The following is a 26,104-nucleotide window of genomic DNA, read 5'->3' on the forward strand; positions in this document are numbered from 1 at the left end:
GCTCTGCAACTGTTTCAGTATTGTATTCGAGCTCCAAGAACTGCTGTCATTCACATAGCTTTTAGTTCTTATATCAATGTGTGGTGTGAGACATAGTTATAAGCCTATCATCAGAGGAAGAGAATCTGATTTAGGTTGTCTTCGTTGTTACAGAGTAAGAATTATCGATTTCATGATTTGTGCATTATGATTCAAGGGTTCGTTGTATTCTAAATTGGTGTTTGAGGAATGTTATGTTAATGTGGTTGGTAAAGGAGAGAGAGAGAGTCCATGTGAATCTTTCTTCTAACTTGGAGTGTCCATTGGACTCTTCTAACTATGGGATTTCAGATCTCACCCGCACAGTATCGAGCATACGGAATCCATGGAGCTCTTGACTTTAAGACTGAGTTCTTGAAAGTTTTACTTTTACAAAACACCATGATTTATCGATACACGAGTATAGTATATATGTATATATATCCCTTCACTTAGCCATTAGGCTCTTTTTTGGCTTTAGTTTCGAAACTGAACAAACCGGGTCCTAATCTCCAAAAGTGCTTTTCATTTCAACCTGTGAAGTCCTTGTTGCAATTTGATGCACGCCACTTGCAGTTTTGTCCGAAAACTTCACTCCATTAAGCCCACAAAAAAATTCGTTCGTTATTTAAATATCAATCGAAATAGGCCCACATCGGCCCATTCTTATTCCCAAATGGCTTATTTAATCAATTCATTAACTAACGGGACTTGTCTAATACAATATCAATTATGAGGGACCATAGTATAATTTCCTTTATCTTTCCAAATGACGCCGTGTAGCTAATTTACCAGTCTCTTCTCTTCTCTTTTAGGAAAGACCTCGAAAATGGAAATCAGTTCAATTTGTTCATATCAGAAATAAAACGAATCTCCCATTCGCAAAACCCTATGTGTCTATAGAAGAAGAAGAAGAAGAAGAAGAGACATGCGTATTGGTCGAAGCTCTGGGCACTAGTGTATAATTAATATCGATTGTTTGAAACCGGTGATGGTTGGAATCATGGCTTCGTATTCAAGAGAAAGGCTTGAAGGTCTCGCGAGTTCCGCCAAATCAGCCACGGAATTGCCTCCGAAGTTGCATCGCTTACGCAATTTGCGCCGGGATTTGCGAAAGGACGAATCCGTTTTTCCCATCGAGTTGCTTCCTCATCTTTTCGATCTTCTCTCCGATCAGTTCGGTGCTGTTCGCAAGTTTGTCGCCGAGTAAGCTCCGTTATTGTAATCTGTGACCCTTTTCCCCTTATTAGTTTAATTATGCTTGTTCTGGTGATTTCATTCCTGGAGTTTCTCAATTACTTCGATTTTGTTTGTAAAATACAAAAAAAAATTAATGAATTCCCAGAACTTTTTATATATGAAATTGTTTAATATTTGCTTGCTGTTGTTAATCCTGGACAACATCTCACTTGAGGGAGTGATTATAACTGATGGTTTGGTGTCTGTCTTATTCTCGATAGCTTGCTGAAAGATTCCTTTGCGACTAGTATAATCTAGGACGTGTCCCTCTCTTGAACTTGTGAATTTACATTAACTCTCTGAACCTCTGATGCTATTTTCAAATGCAGGATACTTGGTGAAATTGGATTGAAATATGTTGAATTATTACCCGAAATAGTTCCCCTTTTGATTAAGTCTCTCGAAGACGAGACACCAGCTGTGGCGAGGCAGGTCATTGCTTGTGGAGCTGATTTATTCCGTTCCACCCTCGAAAGAGTGGCAGTTCAGGTTGTTTGTTTTTCTAGGTTCTAGTATATGTTACCTCTTCGTTCTGCATTTGGTATGTTAAATCCCGTCTTATTGCTATTTGGCTTCCAGGGTTTGCATTCTAGTGAGTTGAATGATTTTCTTGAATCTTCGTGGACATGGATGATTAAGGTTAAGGATGAAATATGCTCAGTCGCTTTCAAGGTGGGAATTAATGCTTTCTCTGATTCCTCCATGGGTTGTCTTTCTTATCTGATTGTATTTTTTATTCTTGTGACTTGTATATTAGCAAGGAAACAGTGGTGTTAAATTATGCGCCATGAAATTTGTGGAAGCGCTTATTCTTTTGTATACACCTCATGAAGGTAAACTTTTCTGAATCTATCCGCTCAGTTACTTGAAACTATAAATTTGTTGTTTGATTCGTAGCTTATTAGACACTAGTTGCTTATACAATCTAGTTACCTGTCCTGAAGGAAGTGAAGCAGATTTTAATATAACTATCCTTCGTGGGGGGCATCCTGTTTTGAATATCGGAGACTTGTCGATTGAGGCCAGCCAGAAATTGGGTTTACTGCTTGATCAGCTTAGGCACCCTGCAGCAAAATCTCTAAATAGTTCGACGATTATTGTTCTCATTAATAGGTGAGTAGTTTGGTATTTTTTAACCTGTTTGTACCTGCAAAATTATCTATGACTTCATGAAAATTCAACTTTCTATGTTTCTTTCTATTACTTTCTTTTTGGCCCATTTTTGTGTAGAAAATCTTTAATCTCAACATGAATTAAAAAACCTTAGATTTGACTTTTGACTGAAGAGCATCCAACCTAAGATGATGTGCATGTGATTAGAACGGGGTTAATGTAAAAACATGCTTTGGTCCTCACACACAGTTACCAGTACTTATGGGGAGACTGTCTTTGGTAATTTGTTGGTATCTTCCATCATGAATTGTGTAGATGGGGATCCAGGATGTCATGTAAACTTGTCTTATGGTTCATGATTCCCTCTTCATTTTAATTCTGTTTCTTATACAGTCTTTCATCAGTTGCAAAGAAACGTCCTGCATATTGTGGACGTATTCTACCTGTTCTACTTAGCTTGGATCCCCTAAGCTTTCTCAAAGGAGTGCATGCTGCAGCAGCAAGTCTTGCCTTGAAGACTGTATTTCTCTCCTACTTGAAATGTACACATCCCGCTGCTGCACCGGTATTATTTTGTTTTAATTTAACTCCAAGGATTTAGTTCACTGTTATTTTCTATTTATTGTTGATTATTTTCGTCATGCTGAGCTGGTATACATCGTCACTGCAACCAAGCGACCATTGTCCCATGCTTTGTAATTTATCTTCCCAAAAAGTTGCTGTAGATTGTTAGTTTATGTACTCGGATATAGTGAATTAAGTGTATTATGCTGGTCTGTCTTACTTGCTATCCTATCATTATTAATCAACTAATAGTGGTATAACATACTTATAACTACGGCATTGATTTTCATAGTAAACTCGCAACTATTTAGATCTGTATGCTGTCATTTTCTCTAGTGGAAGGATCGGTTGATCGGTGCTCTTAAAGAGATAGAAGGTGGAGGTCGGGCAGGCAAAGCTAAAGATCTTTTTTACAAGACTAACGGAAGCATTCAAGACAAAGACAGTGCAGAGGATACCAAGGTAGTTTGTTCCTCTTTCAATGCATAATTTCATCTATATGTTTATCATTGTGTGTGCATGTGTCTCTCCGGTTATTTTGGCTTATGTATATTGGATGCAGACATTAAATTATTAAAATTCGAGAACTATTAATTACAGGTATCAGTGGAAGCGAATAACCTATGTGCTAGTTCTGATGTTGCGGAAAGTAACTTTGGTAGGAAAAGATCTGGATCAGAATACAATATTGATCTAAATGGAGATGCTTTGAATGGAAAACGTGCAAGAATAATACCTTCTGTGTCAGAAGAATCTACTGACGGATTAAATGGTAATGATGGTGGCTCTCTACCTCGGGTTGCTTCTACCTCAACTGGACCGAGTAATAGCAGAGGAGTGAGTGATACTGAACCTGTTCAGCAACTAGTTAATATGTTTGGAATCTTGGTTGCTCAGGGTGAAAAAGCAATTGGATCTTTGGAGGTTCTTATTAAAAATATTTGTCCGGATCTGCTTACTGATGTTGTGATGGCTAATATGCATTATATTCCACCAAATAGTTCTTCTTATGCTGATAGCAGCAATGAGTTGGTGATGAATATGTGTATAGTTGATAGTGATGCACAAATCAAATATCCCCCATCATTTGTAGCGGATGTCCTTTCACTGTCAACTGCATTCCCACCAATTGCTGCCCTGATAAATCCTGGCATACCGAAAACGGAAAATGTATGGGTGCTCTTTGCTCGATTACGTATTTCTCTGTTATATTTATTGCGTCATTTATGCTCCTTGTTTTTCCTTCTTGTCTTTAAGATTGTATTGTACACTAAAATCTCACCAATAACAGGAAGATGAAGAAGTCTTTTCTGTTCATGTGGACCAGATGATGTTTTCAGCTGAAGATGCAGTTCTTGCAACTGGCTTATTACCTTCTTCTGATGCCTCGTTTCCAGAAAATGAAGAGGACAGTACTGTGTTTCCACCAGACGTGCATTATAAAGGGAATACGGAAAGTGGAATACCTGGATTGGATTCTTCTGCTCAACTTGATTTATCAGGATCCCGTGTTACTTCTGTATTGAATTCTATGAATGTGGAGGCTGCAACCAAGAATCAAAATGCGAGTGGAAAACTTCTTGTCGATGTAATTCCTTCAATGTCTGTGGATAAGTCTGATGAATTTAGTCCAAAGGCGGCTGCCACAGGTTCTACCAGCTTGGTATTGTCAACTGCAACTTCAGTTGCTTCTGCGCCTCAGTTTGTCCTGCCTAAGATATCAGCACCTGTTGTCGACCTTTCTGATGAAGAGAAAGACAGTTTGCAGAAGCTGGTGTTTTTGCGCATTGTTGAAGCATATAAACAAATCTCAATGTCTGGTGGTTCACAACTCCGCTTTTCTCTTCTTGCTCACTTGGGAGTTGAGGTCAATTTCTAATCTGTATTTTTTAACATAACGGCCTCTGCATGATTCTTGCCTCACTTGCCTCTACTCTAAGAGCCTGGTTTGTGGTAGAAAGAGGATATGTCTAGTGCTTACTGATTGTCATGTTTGATTTCGATGGCTGTTTATACTCTCCTGTTTGATACCTATTAAATGCATCCTAGTTGGCAAGATGATTGTTTGAGTATATTCTATCTCTCAGTAATTGATCGTCATATTTTCCTTTTTTTCTCTCTCTTTTTTTTTTTTTGTTGCAGTTTCCTTCAGAGTTAGACCCTTGGAAAATACTACAGGAGCATGTTCTGTCGGATTATTTGAATCATGAGGTGAGAATTTGTTTTCGTGACTTCATTGTTGGACATTTGGATTGGTCAATCCTGTGTATTCGTGATACATGCTTACTGTGTTTTGATAGCATTAAAAAGCCTAATTCTGGCGGTGAATCCTTTTGCTAGAGATAGTGATTTTAGATTCTTCTGATTTTCTCTTTCTATCCTGGTATATGTACTAATCTAGATGGGCTCTTGTACTGGCTCGACTATAGAATTTCTTAGTCTTCTGTTGGATGGCTTTCTTAATTGATTCAAAAGTTATTTATCTGACTACCTTTTCTTTTGTTTTCAGGGACATGAGCTGACCGTGCGGGTTCTTTACAGACTATACGGGGAAGCAGAAGCAGAACAAGATTTCTTCTCGTCAACTACTGCTGCGTCTGCATATGAAAGTTTCTTGCTGACTGTGGTAAGCATTCATTTTGTTTGCATCTTAGTCAACTTTTTGCTAGGGAATTTTCTCAGAAAACAGTTTTACCTTTTAGGCCGAAGCACTTAGAGATTCTTTTCCACCGTCTGACAAATCCTTAAGTAAATTGCTTGGAGATTCTCCACATCTGCCCAAATCAGTTCTGAAGTTGTTGGAATCATTTTGCTGTCCTGGAAGTGGTGAACAAGTTGAAAAGGATTTACAGAATGGAGACCGTGTTACTCAAGGTCTCAGTACTGTTTGGAGCCTTATTTTAATGAGACCTGGAATCCGAAGTGATTGCCTGAAGATTGCGTTGCAGGTTCCTTCTATCTGACCGCTTTTCGAATTCCCTTTTCTTTGGTTCAGCTTTAATTTTCCTCTTTCACATTTCAATGCATTTTTTAATTTTGTGCTTGTGGTTCTTTCTCCTTCCTTTTTCTGACCTTCTCTTTTCATATTCTCTTATCAGCATTTTGACAGTTTCATATTGTTAAGGCTGTAATATTCTTATTTTTGTTTATGGGGCTCTCACTAAATATTCATCTTTTTTCTTGTAAAAGAGTGCTGTTCATCACTTGGAAGAGATTCGCATGAAAGCAATTCGCCTGGTATGTTTCTGCTAAACCTGTGATTCAATGTATGATATGTATCCAGCTGCTGATGTGTTACCACTTCAATAATTGTGGGTCATTTTTACAGGTTGCAAACAAGCTCTACTCTTTATCATTCATTACACAACAGATTGAAGAATTTGCAAAGGATAGGCTGTTTTCCGTCGTAAGTTGCATTTCTTCAGAGAGTGGAGATGCTGAAACACGGATTGATGATTATAATAAGGTGCTCGCTTGTACCAAAATAATTTATTTTTCGAGTTGTTTATGCATTTATATTTTCTTTATGTACTAATGAACACTGCATTAAAATATTTGACCAGAAGTTTTTTTTTTCTCTTTTAGAAGGATCTTGATCTGAAAAGTTCACCAAATAAACCACAGCCCGTTATTAGTGGCATTGATACGCCTTCGGAAGGAACATCATTAACTTCAATTACTGAAGCTCAACGCTGCCTGTCACTCTATTTTGCTCTCTGTACAAAGGTCTTGTAAATTTTTACCATTCTTGGACTAATGACTAAGCTAGCTTTTTAAGTTTGTGGCAAAATTTGGCTAAAAAAATTTGATTTCTATATGTCTTTGATATGCAGAAGCACTCCCTTTTTGTTCATGTGTTCAGCATTTACAAGAATGCATTAGATCCTGTTAAGCAGGTAAGACTGGAGCCCAGTGTAAAGAAGTTCTATAATATCAGTGAATTTTCTTCTCCGGTGTTTATTCTCACTTTTTGTTTTGTGTAGGCTATTCATCTTCAAATCCCAATACTAGTTCGTACTATGGGCTCATCCTCTGAGCTTCTTAAAATTATAGCTGACCCACCAAGTGGGAGTGAGAACCTTCTAATGCAGGTTTTCATTGTTCTTGACTTTCTTTTATACTGTAAACATATTAAAAAGCTTCATATAGTTTTGTATACATTTACTATTTCCTTATTGTTCCTCCTTGATGACAGGTTCTCCAAACCCTCACTGAGGGGCCCACGCCGTCTTCAGAATTGATACTTACTATAAGAAAGTTGTTTGATACAAGAATAAAGGTAAAGACAATGAAATGTTCATTGATAACTCTTTAATAGCAAAACTGTAACCTAATTCTTCTCTAATTTTTCTTTGGTTTTGAACTTTTGATGGGACTACAGGATGTAGAAATTCTTTTCCCAATTTTGCCGTTCCTGCCAAGAGACGATGTATATCTTCTTTCCTACCTTTTATCCCTTCTATTGACGCATTGGGTTATAGTTGTCATATATTTCTAAACTTGTAACTTGTCTATCGATCAGGTTCTGCGCATTTTTCCACATATGGTGAATCTTCCCATGGAGAAATTCCAAGTTGCACTTTCTCGTGTGCTGCAGGTATCAGATTAATTTCTTACGTCTGGCTTTTGAGTGAAGTTTGATCTGCTCACTCTGGAATTTGGTTCTTAGGGATCATCTCAGTCTGGCCCAGTGCTTTCTCCATCTGAAATTTTAATTGCTATCCATAGCATTGACCCAGCAAGAGATGGAATACCTCTTAAACAGGTATCTCTCGACCATTTACTTATTAACATACAGCAAACAAAGAATATAAGCTTTGATGAACAATTAGGAAATCTCCGCCAGCTGTTTTACCATCAACACCGAGGTTACTTCCCTAAATCGTATGTCTTAATTAATGTTCTTATCAGGTCACAGATGCATGCAATACCTGTTTTGCACAGAGGCAGACATTCACTCAACAGGTTTTAGCCGGCGTTCTGAATCAACTGGTATATAACAGTCTCTATCTTACCGAGTTTTTTTCTCTCGTTCTGGACATTTATTCTTATTGGCAAACTTTTGGCTGCAGGTCCAGCAAATTCCACTGCCAATGTTATTCATGCGTACAGTTTTACAAGCTATCGGTGCTTTTCCAGCTCTGGTAACAAACTTATCACTTCTCTTTTTGCAATCCCAATTTTATTTTCACTGAATAATCTCTTTAACATGATATTGTAATAGTCGGACTTCATCTTGGAGATCCTTTCTCGTCTTGTTAGCAAACAGGTCAGTAATGTTCTTGAAATGTTATACTTCCATTCTTATGATTGACTGTGTGTTGAAAATAAAACTGTGGTTCTCTCTATATGTATGCCTCAGATATGGAAATATCCGAAACTGTGGGTGGGGTTTTTGAAATGTGCACAGACAACACAGCCTCAGTCATACAAGGTCTTACTACAGGTGCGATTATAATAAATCTATTCCACAATGGTTAAATTACCTATACTAGTCGTTGTTAAAACTGTGTGATCCTTGTCTTGGCTTTTCACTGAAATTCCTTTTGTTCAGCTTCCTCCACCTCAACTGGGAAATGCATTGACTAAAATCCCAGCATTAAGAGCTCCACTAACCGCACATGCCAGCCAGCCAGAGATTCAGTCTTCACTTCCAAGGTGACCTTTCCTCTTTCAAGCTTCCAGGAACTCATTTCTGAACAATCTGACTTGAGCTATTTGAAATCCATTTGCCGCTGAGCACATTGATATGAAACTATTTTGTTGGTAGGTCTACACTGGCTGTTCTTGGACTTGTCCCTGATTCTCAAGGAACACAAACCAGCCATGTGCAAGCGAATGAGACACAAACGAGTCAGGAACAGCAGCAGCAGCAAGCAAGCGAGTCACAGCAAACGAGCCAGTCTGAGCAAGTTTCTGTACCATTGAGTCCCTCCAAAACAAATCACCAGGAACCCAGTCAGGTAATTGGCGGTCAGTCTCAAAGCAGTCCCGGAGGTACGGGGCTGTCTGAAATGAGTCAGTCTCAGAACAGTCCCATAGATACGGGCCGGTGTGAAATGAGTCAGTCACAAAGCAGTCCAGTTGGGACTGGGCAGTCTGAAATGGGTCAGAGCCCTCAAGTGTCGGAATCGAGTGCTCCAGCAGGACCAGCACCAACGAGTCATACTCGAACATCAGACTCTCGAGCGTCAAGCCAGACACATCGTGATGATGATGAAAAGATAGACGACACAGCAACCTCGGAGAAGGAGGTGACAAAAAGTGAGAAATCAGAGGAATCTTCTTCTGAAGCAGAAGAAGAAGAAGAAGAAGAAGAGTAAGTGTATCATTGTGTGACAGATGTTAATTTCGACTTGAGAGAGAAGAAGAGATTCTTAGAAAATTGAGGTTGCTTCTACTTCTCTCTCTCTCGCTCTGTCTCTGTCAGAGAAGAAGAGTGATTGACTGATTGAAGCGTAGATCAAGAAGGGCGGGAGATCTTCTTCGTTCCATGTATTGTAGCATTTGTTTATGAAAATGAATTTTGTAGATTAAATTAGAGATTTTATTTATATAGATTGTCATTAGCGATTTGTATTGTTACATTCATTATATAGTAGTATTTGTCTTTGAAACAAATAGGCTTCAATAAAAGTTTGCTTTTTTTCTTACAATTTTTCTTATCATGAATGCTTGTGTTTGAGTAGTCAACGTTGAGAGACCCAATGTCTTGCGAGCAGCTTTTGTTTATAAGGCCCAATTTTTAGGCCTTTTAAGTAAAGCTGATCGATATATTGACAAAAACGTAAAATTACGATTAAAATTCACGATCGGTTTAGCGTATCGATTTCAAAATGAAAGATCGGTTCAGTTCGGTTAAAATGTTTACTCCGGAAGAAAATAATAAATATAGTCGGCCTCTAGAATCCAGTGAAGAAGAAGAAGAAGAAGATTCAGTGGGAGAGAGAGAGAGAAAGCGATTGATTGGAAGAAGAAGAAGAAGAAGATTGAGAGAGAGAGAGAGAGAGAGATGGGGGTGGATTACTATAAGGTGCTTCAGGTTGATCGCAGTGCAAACGATGAGGAGCTAAAGAAAGCTTATCGGAAACTGGCCATGAAGTGGCATCCTGATAAGAACCCTAACAACAAAAAAGAAGCCGAAGCTAAATTCAAGCAAATCTCTGAAGCTTACGATGTGATTAATTTACTTTCCCTCTCTTTCAATTCCCCTTTTTATTTTTTGTTTAGGGTTTTACAAAAATTCCATCTTTTTTTTTTTTTTTTTAATTTATTTGAGCAAAGCTAAGAGCTAATCGACCATGCACTTCTCTTCCACACCCACCCTTTGATCATATATATATGTTTGCTTCTTTGTTAGGTTTTGAGTGATCCGCAAAAACGAGCAATCTATGACCAATACGGAGAAGAAGGTTTAAACCAAGGCCCTCCTCCCGGTTCCGGTGGTTACCCTGGAGAATCAGACCCCGGAGCTTCTTCTTTCCGCTTCAATCCCAGAAGCGCCGATGATATCTTCTCCGACTTCTTTGGTTTCACTAGGCCTTTTGGTACCGGAAGCAGCGACTCCCGAGCAGGACCTTCTGCGTTTAGGTATGGCGATGACATCTTCGCTTCCTTGAGGGCTGCTGCTGCTGCAGGCGCTGGAGGAGGAGGAGGAGAGCCCTCCATTCCTGCTAGGAAAGCTGCTCCTATTGAGAAACAATTGCCCTGTAGTTTGGAGGATTTGTATAAAGGAGTCACCAAGAAGATGAAGATCTCTCGTGATGTTCTCGACTCTTCCGGGTTCGTTTTCCATTTCCCTTCCCTTCATACATGACTCCATCAGTTTAGTGCCTTTTTGTATATCTATATATATATCTGCTGCTTTGGGCTAATTATGTTTATTAGGGACACTTCAACTCTCTCTCTGTGATTGGTGTATGGAGTTTAATTTCAAATCTTTAGTCTATAGTGTCAGCTTATTAGAAAGTTCTTCTTTTGAACAGGTTTTGCTTAGTTTACAAGTTTTGATCTCTGTGAGTGTGACCTTTATGCAGTCTTTGACCTCTCTGTCGACACATTAATGATAGATGCAAGTTTAGAAACCGATAGCTATAGCTAACCTCGACATCCGTCAACCAGTTTCATTATGGATTTTAGCTACATAGATTCTCTTAATCTCATGGACTCACAGACTCTGATTGATCAAGTTACACACTTTATAGAAAATCTGTATAAGCTCTCTCGAATATATAACTTTTCGCAAAGACCAAGTGAGTCCAAGAATAAGAGAATCTATGTAGGTGCAAGTGGTAATAAAAGTCTGCTAAAATCCATAAGAAAAGTCTGTTACCTTTATTCAGTATTTGAGCTCTCTATCGGCACATTAATGGTAGATGCAAGTGTAGAAACCGATAGCTAATATAGCTAACCACGGGATCCCTTGGCCTAGTCAACCACTTTCATTATGGATTTTCATTATGCATAGATTCTCAAAGTCTCTTGGACTCACAAACTCTCATTGATCTCTAACCGTTTGTACCCTTTGTACAAAGTCTGTTTATACTCTCTTAAGTATATATATATATCTTTTCACAAAGACCAAGTTAAGAATAAACTCATTCGCAGTTTTCCGACCACTTTCAATGCAAGACATTACTGATTTATATTTTCTATGTTTTGCTGACTAACGAAACCCGTAGTGTGTGCTCCAATGCAGGAGGCCAACACCGGTTGAGGAGATCTTGACGATAGAGATCAAAGCCGGTTGGAAGAAAGGAACAAAGATAACCTTCCTGGAAAAAGGGAACGAGCATCGCGGAATCATTCCATCCGATCTTGTTTTCATCGTAGACGAGAAGCCGCATCCCGTTTTCAAACGAGACGGGAATGATCTGGTGGTAATGCAAAAGATATCTCTCGTGGAAGCTCTCACAGGTTGCACAGCGCAGGTCACTACTCTTGACGGAAGAACCCTAACGGTTCCGGTAAACAATGTGATCAGTCCGTCGTACGAAGAGATTGTGAAAGGGGAAGGCATGCCGATCCCTAAAGATCCGTCAAGAAAAGGAAACCTGAGAATCAGATTCATCATCAAGTTCCCTTCGAAGCTAACCGCTGAGCAGAAATCAGGGGTCAAGCGGATGTTTTCATCTTGAATGTCTTAAGATTGAATCATCTCGTTTTCAGTTTTTTGTTAAAAGCTGTAGTTTTTTCTTTTTTGGGAAATCGTTTAGTCTAGGAGCAGAAGATGTGGTTTATGATGGGGTTTCATTTTTTGTTGCATTTTGGTAAAGTTTTAAGGTAATTGTGAAATACCACCACCAAACGATGCTGGTGTTTACTTAGTAATGGACTGACTAGTAGTTAAAGTTTCTTAATGCCGTCTTCTCTCTTTTACAAAGCTTAAATGATTTGTATTTAAAACTTACTAGTAGTGTACACATTATTGTCAACAGATTTTGAAAGACTAAATCAACGACGTTAACAATTTGTCAAAAGAAGAAGTTAAGTCAAATTGATTAATCATAGTAGCGAAATTTGAATTAAGAACACCTTTTTGTTTGGTATTAAAAGTTTAAATGTATACGTTTTTCGCACCATGAATCTTGACCTTGCTCTCCCGTCTAATTCCATCATTAAAATCTTTTCAACCCCTCACGTGGTGATGTTGACGTAGAATAATTGTTATTATTTATCAAAGAATAAGAAGTATGAAAGAAAGAAAAAAGAAAAAAAAAACAGACTAGTAATGCGCTTGCTTATTCATAGATTTAGTGTGATTTAGAGATTTAAAATAAACACTTGAGTTTAATTTTAAAGATTTGAATGTTTCTTAAGAATGCAATCAACTGAAATATGTTCGTTAACCATTTTTCATGGTCTTTGTTCAAAACCAGAGTGAGTATACAGATGGTGAGTAGTAAGGTTTTAGTGATGTGGTGTATTTTCTTGCGTAGATATGAGTTCCGAGTAATCCGGAGCGATGATATCCTTAACAACATTGTAAATAACACGAAATTGGCTGATTTTGTATGTGCTTTATTAAAAAGCCTTTAAGCAAAAGAGGAACCCAATAAATAAAATACTACTATTAAACGGGACGATGCGGTGGCCTTGTTGTATGAGCAGATAGATAAACAAACATCAGCCAAAGAGGAAAAGAAAAAAATGTTTAGAAGTAAAAATAATAAAAAAGATTGCCACGTCGGTAAATAAGGTGGGAGTTTACACGTGGAAAAAACAAGACTCCGCCGCGTACCTGATTAAACTAGTAGTATTTGATTATTCAATTTTTCTTCCTAGCTCATGTAATATTAAATATTGTATTGCATTCACTCAAACTGTTGTAAAAAGACCACAAAAATTTTGAACGAAAAATCCATTAATTGGATGAGTCGACGACACATATAATATAATTGAGAAGTACTTACTGTAAGACTATGAGTAGTAATAACGTGTGAATCAATCCACGTGGGATGACAGGTGGGAGAACCAAGTCTAGTTGCATGTCATGTAAAAGTTTTGTTTTTTTACTTTCAACACGGTTCATCAGCATTTGGACCACTTCGCTGACTTATTTTTTTTGGTTACTTCTTCTTACACATCCATCACCCACATATGCTAATAAACCCCACAACTCTCTATACTACTTCTTTAACACCCAACCCCCACGAATCTTTTTTTAGATACAAGTTTCATTATTTTACCGTACGATATTACTAGCTAATGTCACTGCAATGACGCGGCTTCATATATATATATATGTATGTACTTACCATCTATATTCTGGGAATCTGACAGTTGTATATTGCAGTACTGGATCCAAACATACTCATCAGTACATTTTTTTTTCTCTGTTCCTTCTTATTATTAATTATTTCTTCTTGTGCCGACTACGGAAATATCCATGTTATAATTCATCAATTCATTTAGCAAATTTTCATCATTCAAACACATGAACGGATCCGGGTCTTCGTGGCCTAATAGTAAGGACGGGTTCTGGTTGCAAACACAATCCGAGTTCGAACCCTGCTGGAAGGAACTTTCTCACGAATTCTCGGACACCCATATGGGTATGGATCCTTACTTTCGACCCATTTGAATACCTGGAAGGGGACCTATCCATGGGTTACCCTTTACCCAGAGGATTACTCTGGGCCTATGTGAGCTTAGGATTACCCTGAGTTAACAAAAAAAAAACATGAACGTTCGTCTTTTTTTCTCTCTTCGGGGAATTTACATTTCCAATCAATATGTTAGCTTTATCAATTATAACGGTAGTAGTCTTCTTGTTTTCAGTAGCTAAATTAAGTCGTTTCTTATAGGAACGTTAGGTGTCTGTCTACTAGTTAAATTAAATACTCTCCTCTATACATATTTAACAACCAGGAAAGCTTATGTAACTGCTTGTTTATTTCTGCTAAAGAAATTACAATTTTCTTTTGTTATAAAGCTATGACCATTGAGCTGATCCAACTCGTAACAGTGTATTTGATCTCCAATATTAGGTTATTTAATATTCTTTTTCTGTCAACCATCATATAACTTTTAAAATGAAATTTTGTAAATGCATATATTTTTTTATATTTCGAAGGAAAAAATACGAGACTGTCGGGAAGAAGAAAATCAAGTGGGTCAATTGACTAGGCATAAAGGCCAGCAATGATTATTTAATTTGAGGCTTGAGGAGGAAAAAAAAGTTATAAATCAGATTGGCACTCCATAAATAACTCGTAAGCATGACGAAATATTAACGCAGTATTATAAGTTACTATATTGGGACAAAATTATTAACTACCAATAAAATAAATATGAGGCCGTTGAGTTTAGCACTTGAGCTTGTCCAAGAAAAAAAAAAGAAAAAAAAGGGGTCATCTATACAAAAACGGCCATCTAGTAAAAAAGAAAAAAAAAAAACTTCGAACCACTTTACAAATTTGTAATTAAGCAGGTTAGAACACAAATAATCAATTTGTAAAATAAATAAATAAAAATCTAGTTCGAGAATTTTTTTACTTTAGATATTCAATATATTTTCAATTGAGGCAAGTTAATTACCCCCTATAATTGTCTGAGATTACTATATTCATTATTTCAGTATCTCAAAATTTTGTAATACGAAGAAAAGTAGTATGATTTTATTCAGTTAGCTGCTTTAAATGTCGACTTTTATATCCGAAGAAAGAAATCTAAACTTTATTATTTTTCTAATGTAATGTAATCACGAGATATGATGTCCTTTTCACTAAATGAAAAGAGACATTCGTGTTCGTATTTTATTCAACTAAATAATTCAATTACTTCTAGTATATTCAACTATTTTTCTTAAAATCTCTATTAATTATAATTTTAGAGAAAAAAACAAAAAACTACACTTCTATCGTCCCTTACGATTTCACACCTTCTTTTCACACTTCCTTATAAATTATTTCAATTCTCTCTTTTCTCTTCTTCCTCTCTGTCTTCTCCTCTTTTCTCAAAGCAGCCTCTCTTCTTCATTTATAAGTAACCCAAAAAAAAAAAAAATTGATCTCTTCTTGTTCTCTTTACGTCACAAAGACAATTCGATTCCAATAATGGACAGACGTAACCCTTTCCAACATCACCACCACCACCATCAGCCTCATCATCACTTGATTCAACAGCAACAGCTTCCTCCTCCACCTCAGAGCACGACGCCGGCGATGGATCCCGGCGGCGGAGGTGAGAGAATCCCACAGTGGAGCATAGAGGAGACAAAGGAGCTTTTGGGTATAAGAGAAGAGCTTGATCAGACTTTCATGGAGACCAAACGTAATAAGCTTCTTTGGGAAGTTGTGGCTGCTAAGATGGCCGACAAAAGTTTTGTCCGTAGCCCAGAACAATGCAAGAGCAAGTGGAAGAACCTCGTCACCAGATACAAGGTTACTTTTCACCTATTTATACTAAATGATTCTCTCTATAGTCTCTATATATACACACCTATATATAAATGTTGTTGAATGAACATGATTACAAGTATACATATGCATCATTATTAGTATAGCATTTTATATTGTTTGTGTAACTATATAGTTATTTGTTTTGTATTTTATCACTAGTTTGTGTGGTTAGACATGAAAGTATGCAAACTGAAATGGAAACCTAGTTTAAGGTGTATGTATAGGTGAACTATATTATATATACATCAATTAATGAGCTTAACCTAATCTCCAAGGTTATTTAGATATTGTCCTGCCATTAATGGTAACGAGCTAGAGAATAATATTTTACGCGTTTACTGGTCAGCTTTCATCATGATATTGCCTATGTTCACATTTTTATATCCGTTATCCCATAATTATATATCTTTCTTTTTGTTCGTTTATCACATGGTAAGTATATGTAAGTAACATCTCGTGTTCACAACATGCCACTAAAATATTAATAACCGTTATATAACGAGTTCATCATTAAGATTTCTAATAATAACCGTACGTTACTGATGAACACAAGCATCAAAATTGTTGAAAACGTCCATATCTACATTTATTGTATGCTAAAAGGAACGTGATATGGATAAACATGTTTTTGTTTTCTTATTATATGAATCATATAATATGATAGATGAACATGTGTCTACGAGATAATCATTTCCAGTTAAGATACTTGGTAAGCTAAAAGGTTTAGCATAGGGCCATAGACTATTGCTAGCTATTACATGTTTACATACTAACAGACATATATATTGTGTATAGTATATATATATATATATAACATGTTGAATATTTATGGAACAGGCGTGTGAGACGACTGAGCCAGATGCAATTAGGCAGCAGTTCCCATTTCACAATGAGATTCAATCGATTTTCGCAGCAAGAATGCAAAGAATGTTGTGGTCAGAAGCCACAGAACCAAGCACTTCTTCAAAGAGAAAACATAATCAATTTTCATCAGATGATGATGAAGAAGAGGAAGAAGAAGTTGACGAGCCAAATCAAGACATCAACGAGGAATTATTGTCTTTAGTAGAGACACAAAAGAAAGAGACAGAAGTGATAACTACTAGTACTTCTACCAATCCAAGAAAACGTGCTAAAAAAGGAAACGGAGTAACTAAAGCTGAAACCGCAGCCGGTAGTACAATAAAAGAAGTATTGGAGGAGTTTATGAGGCAGACGGTGAAGATGGAGAAGGAATGGAGAGATGCATGGGAGATGAAGGAGAGAGAGAGGGAGAAGAGAGAGAAAGAATGGCGGAGGAGAATGGCGGAGCTAGAGGAGGAGAGAGCTGCTGTGGAGAGGCGGTGGATGGAGAGAGAGGAAGAGAGACGGATGAGAGACGAAGCTAGGGCTCAGAAGAGAGACATTCTCATTGATGCTTTGCTTAATAAGCTTAATAGAGATCATCATAATGATCATGGTCATAATCAAGGTTTCTAATTTCTCATAAACATGAGTTAATTTGCTAGGCAAATCAATTAGGTCATATCTCTAAATTAATGTTTCTTTTATTTATATGAACTATATTAATTACATTCGGAAACAGAAATATAAAAGATCAGATTTTGATAGTCCGTATGTTACCATATCGTGGTTATGAAAATAGGATTGCGAATTATAATCGAAGGCTCGATGGATCCGGGAGGCTGGTTTCCTTATTTTTACTTGGAAATTTAACCAGACTCGATGGGAATTGGGGATGGATTTGGATTCATCAAATTAGATTTGTTGTCAGCGCCCTCACATAATGCATGTTTTCCCAAGTCTTTGTGTTCATAGTTTTTATATTTAGATGAGCTTTAATTGATCTAGAAGCAGAGAGCGAGTAAAAACGAGCATGTCAGCACTTCAATTTGACCAACCTCACATTTAATATAACGATTCTATTTGATAAAATTATTAATTATGGACGCCTATATGCTATATGTGTGCATAAAGTGACTACCACTGTGTAGATAATTAGATGCTAATCTCAATTCTATTTTTGATAGTTATAGGTGTCGAAAAACAAATTGGTTTAATACTTTAAGCTACTTTATTCTGTTACTAAGAATGTTTCATAACTATTAATCAGACGATAAACAATAAAATTATACAAAAAGTCTTTGTTCCAAATTTTCAGTTCACATTTGTCCCACATTACTTCTCCGCGTTATTTGTGATCATATTCATATATACATAGATTAATATATCCTATTTTTTTCATAAGTAGAGCCCTATTTTAAATTATAAATAAAGCATTTGTTCTTTTTATTCTTTTCTTCTCTTGCAAGACAGCTTGCTTATACCAACACATCGCGCGTGCAGAACAGTTAAAATACACAAAACATGAAACCGTGTTATGACGCGTTCACATTGATATTAGTGTATTAAATTTAGAAATATGAGACGATGACTCATTCGCCGCGTTAGATCTATTGGTTACAACCTTGGAAAAATCCCTGAGAGGTCATGGGTACGAGAAAACGTTCGATTTTTACGACTTTTGCGTTTTTCATCTTTTTTTTTTATTATTATTTAAAACCAATAAATTCAAAATTTAAATAGATTAGAGTGGGAAAATGTTGAAGGGTTTTACATGTGAACCAAAAAAACAAAAAAAAATCAGAAAAATACAAAAAAACGTCAAAGAAGTAACGTTAGAAGGAGACCACGATTTGCATGTGAAATAGACATAAAGGAGACAGTTCGTATTTCGAAGTTACGGGGCTCTGCATATCTCAGAAGAAAACCGATTTGACTGTTTTTTGGACCATTACTTGTATATTTATAATTGTTCATCATATCGAATTTGAATAATAATTTTATTCTTTTGATACGAGTCACGAAGATTATCCTTGTGCTATATATTTGGTTATCGTGTGTGTTTCATCACACGATATATTTGTGTTTAGGATAGGCACATCTGTCTGCAGAACTATTTAAAACGAGTGCATCATAGTCTTTAGAAATTTAAATGTTACCCGTGGTCAATAACTTATATTGGCCTAGTAATTTCAGAAAATATGAATGGTAAAAATTGCACGAGTCTTTGGTTAACGATTGGATTATAAGATTATAAAACGACATACTTCTGATAATTAATTGACATCTGAAACTGAAACTAGATACAAAGTTCATCAACTAACTGGTCAATAACAAGGTCAAGAATCTCTTGACCAAATTCGACACAAAAATCTTCGACATGAGTAAAGTCAACGGGTTTAGTTGACGACGAAGCAGAAACCCAAGTGGAGGACTTCATGTCTTCTTCAGACAGATCTGATAGCATGTTCATCAGTTTTGTGATAAACTCTGTCTCTTCAGAATCATTGCTGTTTTCTTTCTTGGTACTTGTTTTATGTGTTGCTGGTGATGAAGAGCATGAAGATTTTGTTGTTGTCTCTACTTGCTTTGTTGTTGACAACTCCGATGCACTTTCTGAATCTCCTGTTTTTTTTTTTCAAATTAAAGTGATATTTAAAATATGATCGGGAAAATACAAATAAAAATTCTTGAAAATGTTGATAAAGTCTCATTTTCGCAGCTTTTTTTTTACAGTAAAACCAAGAAAAATGTTCAAAGGTTATATTTAAAATAAGATTTATCCGACGTTTATGGAAAATTCTTGGATTGGTCAAATTTTGAATAATACTATTAAGTATTTCAAATAAAGTGCTTGAATGGGTTAAAAACTTAAAATGTTGACCAATGACCAGATTTTTACTAACTAAACGTCAGAAGTTTCTCTTTTAGCAAACTTTCTAAGAAAATTCAAAAAATAATTAATTTACGTTCAAATATACTGTATATATTTTTTTTAAAAATGTAAAAGTAAAGAAATAAAAATAATATTTCGTAGACTCACCTCGTGAGAAGTAGTAGTCATCGTCAAGGATTAGATAATCATAAAGATCTCGATCAAGAACCGAAACTGGACTAGCGTTAGACTGATTCTCCGGCGACTCGCTCTCTTTTCCGACAAACTCATCCGCCCGAAGATTCTTTGATTCTCCTAGAAGCGCCGTCTTCTCCGACGACTTACTCTTAGACGGTGAAAGGAACCAACGAACTTTCTTAGCTCCGTTAACGTCACTTCTGTTCTCACTCTTCTTCTTCGCAACTTTTCTAGGCTCGTCTTTAAACTTCTTAGCCACTTTCTCGTTCTCCTTTTTCTTCGCTGGCGGTGGCAATGGTGGCTTCTTGGAATCTTCTACAACAACCTTCTCGAACCTTCTAGACCTTGAAAAAGACGATGATCCGACAAGTTCCCTCTTCTCGTCGAGCTTGTCGAGATACGACAGCAAAAAGTCGTGTTTCTTTTGTTGGTTATTGGAGCTCCATCTCGCCGAGGTTGGGACTATCTCGCGGAAAGAAACGGAAGCTTTGACTCTACGGCACTGGCGGTTACCGTCTTTCTCGTCTTCTTCTTCTTCTTCTTCCTCGTGACCTCTTAAGATGTAGTCCATGAAGTTAACCGACTTGCTCCGTGCGACAGCCGAACCGGTATCATCAAAATACCGGAACCGTTTGGATCCTGGTGCGGGATGGTCTAGCCCCATGAGTTTGGCTACGACGTTCGGAGGAGGAGGAGGAGGGGGAGGAAGAGGAGCTTGGAGAGAGACGTCATCGTTTTGGGTTTCGGTTTCGGTTTTGATCTCTTTCTTTGGCTCTTCGATTTCTTCGTAAGGGATCAGTAGTTGGAGTGTTTCGTCAGAATCGAGGATGTTGTCGGAAGGGTGAGTTTGTTGGCTACCGGAGCATAAAAGACGACGGACTACCGTCGTGAGGCAGCCAGTCTTAGGGTTGGCTCGTTGGGTCATAGTGATAGTGTTTTTAGTAGGAGAGTGTGTTGAAAATGTGCAAGACGTTTTTGGTATTTATAAAGGACAAGAAGAACACACAGTTTCACATTATTTGCGAGGACCCACAGACGTAACTAGTTACTATTTAAATTGAAAGCAAAACTATGTGGGTAAACAACAAAAGTACTGTGAAATTTTGTTATTTTAAGTGACATTTGTGGTTCAATAAACGGTTATGATTAGTTTACTAAATTGTTTTGCACTGAATAATACTACCTCCATTTCAAAAGATATGATGTTTTAGAAAAGTTTTTTTGTTTCATAATATAAAAGTCTCTATGCAACTTTTAGATTAGTTTAATATTTTATATTATGTTTGTTAAAAGTAAAGATTTCTTAATCCGCATGCTTTAGCTAAAATATCCTATATTTTGAAACGAAGAGAATATATTTTTGCAATTTCACCGTTAAATTTTAATTTATTTCGTAACACGAATTTATAGTTCTGGATATATATTCACATATTGGTATGTATCTTATCACAATAACAAAAATAATACTAGATTATTTAGTATTTATTGGTATTATAAGAGGGAAAGTAACCATGATCATAAAATAAAGTTATATCCAAAGTGATATGCAGGAGAAGATTCTGTTTTTGAAACTCAACGGAAGAAAAGAGCTTTGGTACTTTTGAAAGAAATCAGGAATTAATAATGGCCTCATCAATTATTTCAAAATAAAGGTCATGTAACTACTTCGAGATTTTTTTTCCTCACGTAAGTTTTATATTAAAAAATGGTCATGCTTTGTTCTTAGTGCTTTAAAGCTTTAAACAAAATATGGTTACTAATTCTGATCTTTTAACTATGTGTACATGGTTATTTTTTACTTTTCAAACATATTTCACTTTTTTTTGGGGTAAAAAAAACATATTTAACTTCAGGTTGAAACTTGAATTTTGAAGCAACTGTTTAAAAATAGAAGACCAATAAGTGGTTAGTAATTCTGAAATAAAATGAGAATTTAGCTTTTGCTAGACGTCACAACTCACAACTGTCAATATTAATACGGTAGACCAATACTTTTAAAAATAATCAGTGGATTATCAACAATGTTAATGAATGATAGATCAACAATATGAACTACTAGGCTTAATTCTCAATGTGCACTGAACGGTAAAAGAATTCGTTTTAAAATTTAGAAGATTTAAATAATCTTAATCAGATATATAAATGGGCGGGATCAAGCTTTCGAATAGTAAAAGGAATCTTCAGAAGATGAATATAGTAAAGTTGCAAAAGGGCTCTTCGAAACCTATCTAGTTTTCTTTATTATTATTATAAATAAAAACATCGAAGGCTTGGAGCAACCAACTTTAAGGTAATCGTTAATTTATATTTGTCGCCGAGCTTACGGGATATTAATAATGGCATGATTAGTCTGATCATTACATTTAAATACGTTTAGTATGTTTCATAATATTGATCTTCTTCTTGTTTTATATGTTCATCTTATGGCACTTTAGAGAGCGTTGATTTTATAATCTCATTCATTGGTATAATACATGCACAACGGGTAACACAAAATATAGTACTTCTTTTAATTTCTTAGGATATGATGCTATTGTTATGTTTTCAATAAATATATATAGTTAAAAAAAAAGATTTGATAGCTTTTATTATCTGAATATTTTATTTTTATAAGGCATGATCGTCAAGATCAAAATTTCCAAATTCAAATTCGAAGTGTAAAAAAGAAAAGAAGAGTATGGTAGTATAAAATATTTACAGATTCTTTTTTTACTTTCCCTTTTTCCTTTTCTTTTCAACTTTTTACGTTCAAAATTATTTTTAACAAAAAACACGAGAAAATCTTAACTGCGTGGCGTCATTATCAAAGATGAAGTAGAAAGTACTTCGGTCGCTTAGTTCACACCGGAAACAAAAGAGGCAACGGAAACAGTGAGACAAGACTAAATTTATCTCTGACGCGCATGAAAAAAACATTGCCATCAAGTGATCAAGGAGACATTTGCCTTATCACCTTCACCTATCAACTCTCGACCAATCCCTACCCTTACGCATATGTGTTTCTTTCTTTTAAGCACCAACTCTACAAATTAATTTACTTTTTACAAATAAAAATCGAAATTAATATTGTTCAAAGCACTGAGAGTGAGAGACTGCATCAAATCGAGAAATATTTTCGGAAGCCCATTAGCAGCCCATATTAAAATATTAAAATATCAAATTATTGGGTAGTCTAACAACATTGGGGATGTAGCTCAGATGGTAGAGCGCTCGCTTAGCATGCGAGAGGTACGGGGATCGATACCCCGCATCTCCACTTTTTTTTTTTCCCTTCTCCTTCCTTTCTCTTGGTTTACCCCTTTTTCTTCATCATACAAAATTAGATTATTAGTAACGGAAAAATATGTTGTAACAATACGTTATGCATATAGCCACGCATATCATTAATTGTGAAAGTAGAAGTCTTAATGATTTGTGTTTGCTTTTAATAATTGTTTTCGTTGATCATCATCTATACCAAAAAAAACTAAAAGAGGAACTATTGTTGGTTTTACAAGCAACACCAACTATTTGTTTAGTTGCCTAGTTGGTGCGTGTTTTTATTTCGTTTCCATACGTTAAATATATTTTTCCCGTCGTTTAGTCTCTCTGATGTCGACGGCCAAGATAACAATCACTCAACTATTTGCTCATCACATTAAACGACTTTTTTAAGAATGATGATTTGATTATTGAGTTGATTAGCATTCCCAATCAAGTAGTCACTGGATGCTTTTCCCAAATATGTTTGTTTCTATTCATCTTTTAAAGCTTCAAAGCTGAAACCAAAGTTCTGGTGTATAAAAGAAAAGGAGTAATCGAAGAATCGAGTTAAGTAACCACATTTGATATGATTCAGATGTCGTATGTGTTTAACTGTTATTTTCTTTTCTGTTCTTTTCTTTTAGTATAAAGTAATGAGACTAATGTGTGTTCTATAAAGTAAACGACACCAGTTCTTTTTCAATATTCAACATTAACCTATTGAAATTACTTGATTGAATATATACAACTAATCGGAAGACGTCTTGCAGATTTATAATATATGAAAAAATGATCTAATCAATAACAATGTGCATTTCACGTTTACAGATTCTAATCGAAAAAAAACCCGAATCATTAACCTCCCCTAACCACATCTTTATTTATTTGGCAAAAAGATGGAAGCAACACATCCAAAACATGCCTTTAGCTTCACTCCTACTCAATCCATATTTTCCCAAAAATATAAACCCAACACCCTCGTACGACCTTTCCCTCTCTAATTCCCAAACCCGACACGTTTCCCATATTAAATTACCGAATTTGCCACTATGAGCTTCTTGATTCTTAACAGAGGAGCAGGAGGAACCAAGATTCCTCTCTCCATCATCGTACTCGTTCTATGTGGTTTCATGTTCTTCGTTCTCTTATACACCGAAAGAATCAGCTTGATGTCTTCTTCTTCCTCCTCTTCGTCTTCATATTTATTCAAGCTAAAGTCTTGCCCGAGGAAAGAAGTTAGCTCGAAACCTAGTAAGCACATACGAGACACTCGAATCTGAAAACTCTGTTTTTTTTTTTGTCCAATTTTGGTGTTTCTTTCTTGTGACGCAAGTATTCTCACGATGTTCCTCTAATCTTCCTTGTTGCCCAGAGGATAAAATTCGAAAGGAGAGATCAGAGATTTTGGAATTGCTTGACGACAGGTTCGAATTCGATCCTGAAGAGTGTAATGTTGCATCAGGGAAATGGGTTTACAATAGCTCAATCGAACCACTCTACACCGATAGATCATGTCCATACATCGACCGTCAATTCTCTTGTATGAAAAACGGACAGCAAGAAACTGATTATCTTCGGTGGGAATGGCAGCCTGATGACTGCACAATTCCACGGTATATATTACAACTTACTAAACACAAGCTAAATCTAGCTTGTTTCAGGGTTTGAGACAGAACCTTTATGAGCTTTGTTTAAATCCGAAACAGATTTAGTCCGAAGTTAGCAATGAACAAGCTCAGAGGGAAAAGACTACTTTTTGTGGGAGATTCGTTGCAACGAAGCCAATGGGAATCGTTCGTGTGTTCGGTGGAATCAATAATACCGGAAGGAGAAAAATCAATGAACCGTAGCAAAAGATACTTTGTATTTAAAGCTAAGGTACGTTTAGAGATCAATATTCAAAGCAAGGCAAACCTTCAAACCTTGTGTTGCAAGCAAAATATATATTTTGAATTTTCTCTGTTTTTTTTTTGTTGATTCATAGGAATACAATGCTACAATTGAGTTCTATTGGGCACCATATATCGTGGAATCAAACACGGATATACCTGTGATTTTGGATCCGAAGAAAAGGATAGTGAAAGTGGACTCAGTGGAAGATCGAGCTAAGTTTTGGGAAGGAGCAGATATTTTGGTTTTCAACACTTATGTTTGGTGGATGAGTGGTATCCGCATGAACGCTCTGTGGGGTTCGTTTGGAAATGGGGCTAGTGGTGCGGAGGCACTAGACACAGCGGTGGCTTATAGGCTAGGGCTCAAGACATGGGCTAATTGGGTCGACTCCACCGTTGACCCTAATAAGACCAGAGTCTTTTTCACCACCATGTCTCCTACTCATACTAGGTAAACATTGAGTTTTAAATGCCAATTAAGCAGCACTAGTTAAACAAAAAAAAAAAAAAATACATATTGGTTGGAGAAGTAATGTACTGTAATGTGTTTGTTTTGTGATTAACGTAAAGTGTTGTTATGTAAAACGTGCAGAAGTGCAGACTGGGGAAAGCCAAACGGCACAAAGTGTTTCAACGAGACGAAGCCAGTAAAGGATAAAAAGTTTTGGGGAACAGGGTCCAACAAGCAGATGATGAAAGTGGTGTCAAACGTCATAAAGCACATGGCAACGCACGTGACTGTGATCAACATCACGCAGCTCTCTGAGTACCGCATCGACGCCCACACATCAGTCTACACCGAGACTGGTGGCAAGATCCTAACAGCTGAGGAGAGAGCTGATCCAATGCGGCACGCTGATTGTATACATTGGTGTCTACCTGGTTTGCCCGATACATGGAACCGGATCTTATTGGCTAATTTGTTGTAAATCAATGCCTAGGAATCAGACTGAGGAGTAAACCGGGAAAAACCCATCAAAATCCTCTCTCTATTTGTTTCTTCGATTTGTTTTGTTTGATGAACTTTGTATGTATGTGATTGCGACGTCGTTTTTTTATAAGATCAAACATACTCGGCCCGTTTTTATATTTTACCTGGATGAAAATATATTATAAGGCCTAAATGGGCCTGGCACGTAAGAAACAATATATGGGCCTATTTGTAAATTGAGGGAGGAGGCAAGGGTAAAATAGGATATTCAAGACCATGAGTTTTT

The 26,104-nt window shown here is 36.5% G+C and overlaps 5 protein-coding genes and 1 non-coding gene across 10 annotated transcripts; 5 read left to right on the forward strand and 1 right to left on the reverse strand.

Annotated features, from left to right (window-relative positions):
• Nucleotides 1–746: 746 nt before the first annotated feature.
• Nucleotides 747–9,555, forward strand: LOC104734163 (uncharacterized). 4 transcript variants are annotated; one of them, XM_010453689.3, is made up of 27 exons: nucleotides 747–1,224; nucleotides 1,587–1,746; nucleotides 1,837–1,929; nucleotides 2,015–2,090; nucleotides 2,202–2,370; nucleotides 2,764–2,935; nucleotides 3,271–3,396; nucleotides 3,535–4,104; nucleotides 4,226–4,801; nucleotides 5,077–5,145; nucleotides 5,444–5,560; nucleotides 5,637–5,882; nucleotides 6,124–6,171; nucleotides 6,263–6,400; nucleotides 6,520–6,660; nucleotides 6,768–6,830; nucleotides 6,918–7,025; nucleotides 7,130–7,213; nucleotides 7,316–7,363; nucleotides 7,457–7,531; nucleotides 7,604–7,699; nucleotides 7,846–7,926; nucleotides 8,007–8,078; nucleotides 8,159–8,203; nucleotides 8,297–8,380; nucleotides 8,489–8,592; nucleotides 8,705–9,555. In XM_010453689.3, the coding sequence occupies exons 1-27, from the start codon at nucleotides 1,010–1,012 to the stop codon at nucleotides 9,255–9,257; spliced, it is 4,329 nt and encodes a 1,442-aa protein (XP_010451991.2). In that variant the 5' UTR covers nucleotides 747–1,009; the 3' UTR covers nucleotides 9,258–9,555. The 4 variants fall into 4 exon arrangements, with proteins under 4 accessions (XP_010451991.2, XP_010451992.2, XP_087337577.1 ...); XM_010453690.3 differs by having other exon boundaries at nucleotides 798–1,224; nucleotides 6,523–6,660; XM_087481451.1 differs by having other exon boundaries at nucleotides 832–1,224; nucleotides 2,187–2,370.
• Nucleotides 9,556–9,799: 244 nt separating this feature from the next.
• LOC104734164 (uncharacterized) lies at nucleotides 9,800–12,293 on the forward strand. Of its 2 annotated transcripts, none has more exons than XM_087481453.1 (3): nucleotides 9,800–10,111; nucleotides 10,295–10,716; nucleotides 11,616–12,293. In XM_087481453.1, the coding sequence occupies exons 1-3, from the start codon at nucleotides 9,947–9,949 to the stop codon at nucleotides 11,659–11,661; spliced, it is 633 nt and encodes a 210-aa protein (XP_087337579.1). In that variant the 5' UTR covers nucleotides 9,800–9,946; the 3' UTR covers nucleotides 11,662–12,293. The 2 variants fall into 2 exon arrangements, with proteins under 2 accessions (XP_087337579.1, XP_010451993.2); XM_010453691.2 differs by having other exon boundaries at nucleotides 11,633–12,293.
• A 3,062-nt stretch (nucleotides 12,294–15,355) lies between these two features.
• On the forward strand, nucleotides 15,356–17,446 carry LOC104734165 (trihelix transcription factor GT-3a). Its single transcript, XM_010453692.2, has 2 exons — nucleotides 15,356–15,818; nucleotides 16,674–17,446. Exons 1-2 carry the CDS (start codon nucleotides 15,492–15,494, stop codon nucleotides 17,313–17,315), a joined length of 969 nt encoding a protein of 322 aa, XP_010451994.2. The 5' UTR covers nucleotides 15,356–15,491; the 3' UTR covers nucleotides 17,316–17,446.
• A 1,459-nt stretch (nucleotides 17,447–18,905) lies between these two features.
• LOC104734167 (uncharacterized) lies at nucleotides 18,906–20,778 on the reverse strand. The gene is made up of 2 exons (XM_010453693.3): nucleotides 19,723–20,778; nucleotides 18,906–19,304 (listed from the first exon to the last, which is right to left on the reverse strand). The coding sequence occupies exons 1-2, from the start codon at nucleotides 20,675–20,677 to the stop codon at nucleotides 18,979–18,981; spliced, it is 1,281 nt and encodes a 426-aa protein (XP_010451995.2). The 5' UTR covers nucleotides 20,678–20,778; the 3' UTR covers nucleotides 18,906–18,978.
• A 2,157-nt stretch (nucleotides 20,779–22,935) lies between these two features.
• TRNAA-AGC (transfer RNA alanine (anticodon AGC)) lies at nucleotides 22,936–23,008 on the forward strand. The gene has a single exon. It is a non-coding gene; the product is annotated as a tRNA-Ala (tRNA).
• Nucleotides 23,009–23,904: 896 nt separating this feature from the next.
• Nucleotides 23,905–25,976, forward strand: LOC104734168 (protein trichome birefringence-like 3). Its single transcript, XM_010453694.3, has 5 exons — nucleotides 23,905–24,246; nucleotides 24,368–24,608; nucleotides 24,702–24,873; nucleotides 24,980–25,338; nucleotides 25,480–25,976. The coding sequence occupies exons 1-5, from the start codon at nucleotides 24,045–24,047 to the stop codon at nucleotides 25,814–25,816; spliced, it is 1,311 nt and encodes a 436-aa protein (XP_010451996.1). The 5' UTR covers nucleotides 23,905–24,044; the 3' UTR covers nucleotides 25,817–25,976.
• The last annotated feature ends 128 nt before the right edge of the window (nucleotides 25,977–26,104 follow it).

This window comes from Camelina sativa, chromosome 13, assembly GCF_030686135.1.
Source record: "Camelina sativa cultivar CO46 ecotype springtype chromosome 13, ASM3068613v1".
In the NCBI taxonomy this organism is placed as follows: domain Eukaryota; kingdom Viridiplantae; phylum Streptophyta; class Magnoliopsida; order Brassicales; family Brassicaceae; genus Camelina; species Camelina sativa.

Bases quoted from the DNA above. Each gene is read 5' to 3' on its own strand.
- LOC104734163 (XM_087481451.1), top strand. From the start codon at position 1,010: ATGGTTGGAATCATGGCTTCGTATTCAAGAGAAAGGCTTGAAGGTCTC. The intron at 5,561-5,636 runs GTAAGCATTCAT...TTTACCTTTTAG, and splicing joins AAAGTTTCTTGCTGACTGTG to GCCGAAGCACTTAGAGATTC. The intron at 7,927-8,006 runs GTATATAACAGT...TTTTGGCTGCAG, and splicing joins CCGGCGTTCTGAATCAACTG to GTCCAGCAAATTCCACTGCC.
- LOC104734164 (XM_010453691.2), top strand. From the start codon at position 9,947: ATGGGGGTGGATTACTATAAGGTGCTTCAGGTTGATCGCAGTGCAAAC. The intron at 10,112-10,294 runs GTGATTAATTTA...CTTCTTTGTTAG, and splicing joins AAATCTCTGAAGCTTACGAT to GTTTTGAGTGATCCGCAAAA. The intron at 10,717-11,632 runs GTTCGTTTTCCA...GCTCCAATGCAG, and splicing joins GATGTTCTCGACTCTTCCGG to GAGGCCAACACCGGTTGAGG.
- LOC104734165 (XM_010453692.2), top strand. From the start codon at position 15,492: ATGGACAGACGTAACCCTTTCCAACATCACCACCACCACCATCAGCCT. The intron at 15,819-16,673 runs GTTACTTTTCAC...TTTATGGAACAG, and splicing joins ACCTCGTCACCAGATACAAG to GCGTGTGAGACGACTGAGCC.
- LOC104734167 (XM_010453693.3), bottom strand. From the start codon at position 20,677: ATGACCCAACGAGCCAACCCTAAGACTGGCTGCCTCACGACGGTAGTC. The intron at 19,305-19,722 runs GTGAGTCTACGA...AAAAAAAAACAG, and splicing joins TGACTACTACTTCTCACGAG to GAGATTCAGAAAGTGCATCG.
- LOC104734168 (XM_010453694.3), top strand. From the start codon at position 24,045: ATGAGCTTCTTGATTCTTAACAGAGGAGCAGGAGGAACCAAGATTCCT. The intron at 24,247-24,367 runs GTAAGCACATAC...CTTGTTGCCCAG, and splicing joins AGAAGTTAGCTCGAAACCTA to AGGATAAAATTCGAAAGGAG. The intron at 25,339-25,479 runs GTAAACATTGAG...TAAAACGTGCAG, and splicing joins ATGTCTCCTACTCATACTAG to AAGTGCAGACTGGGGAAAGC.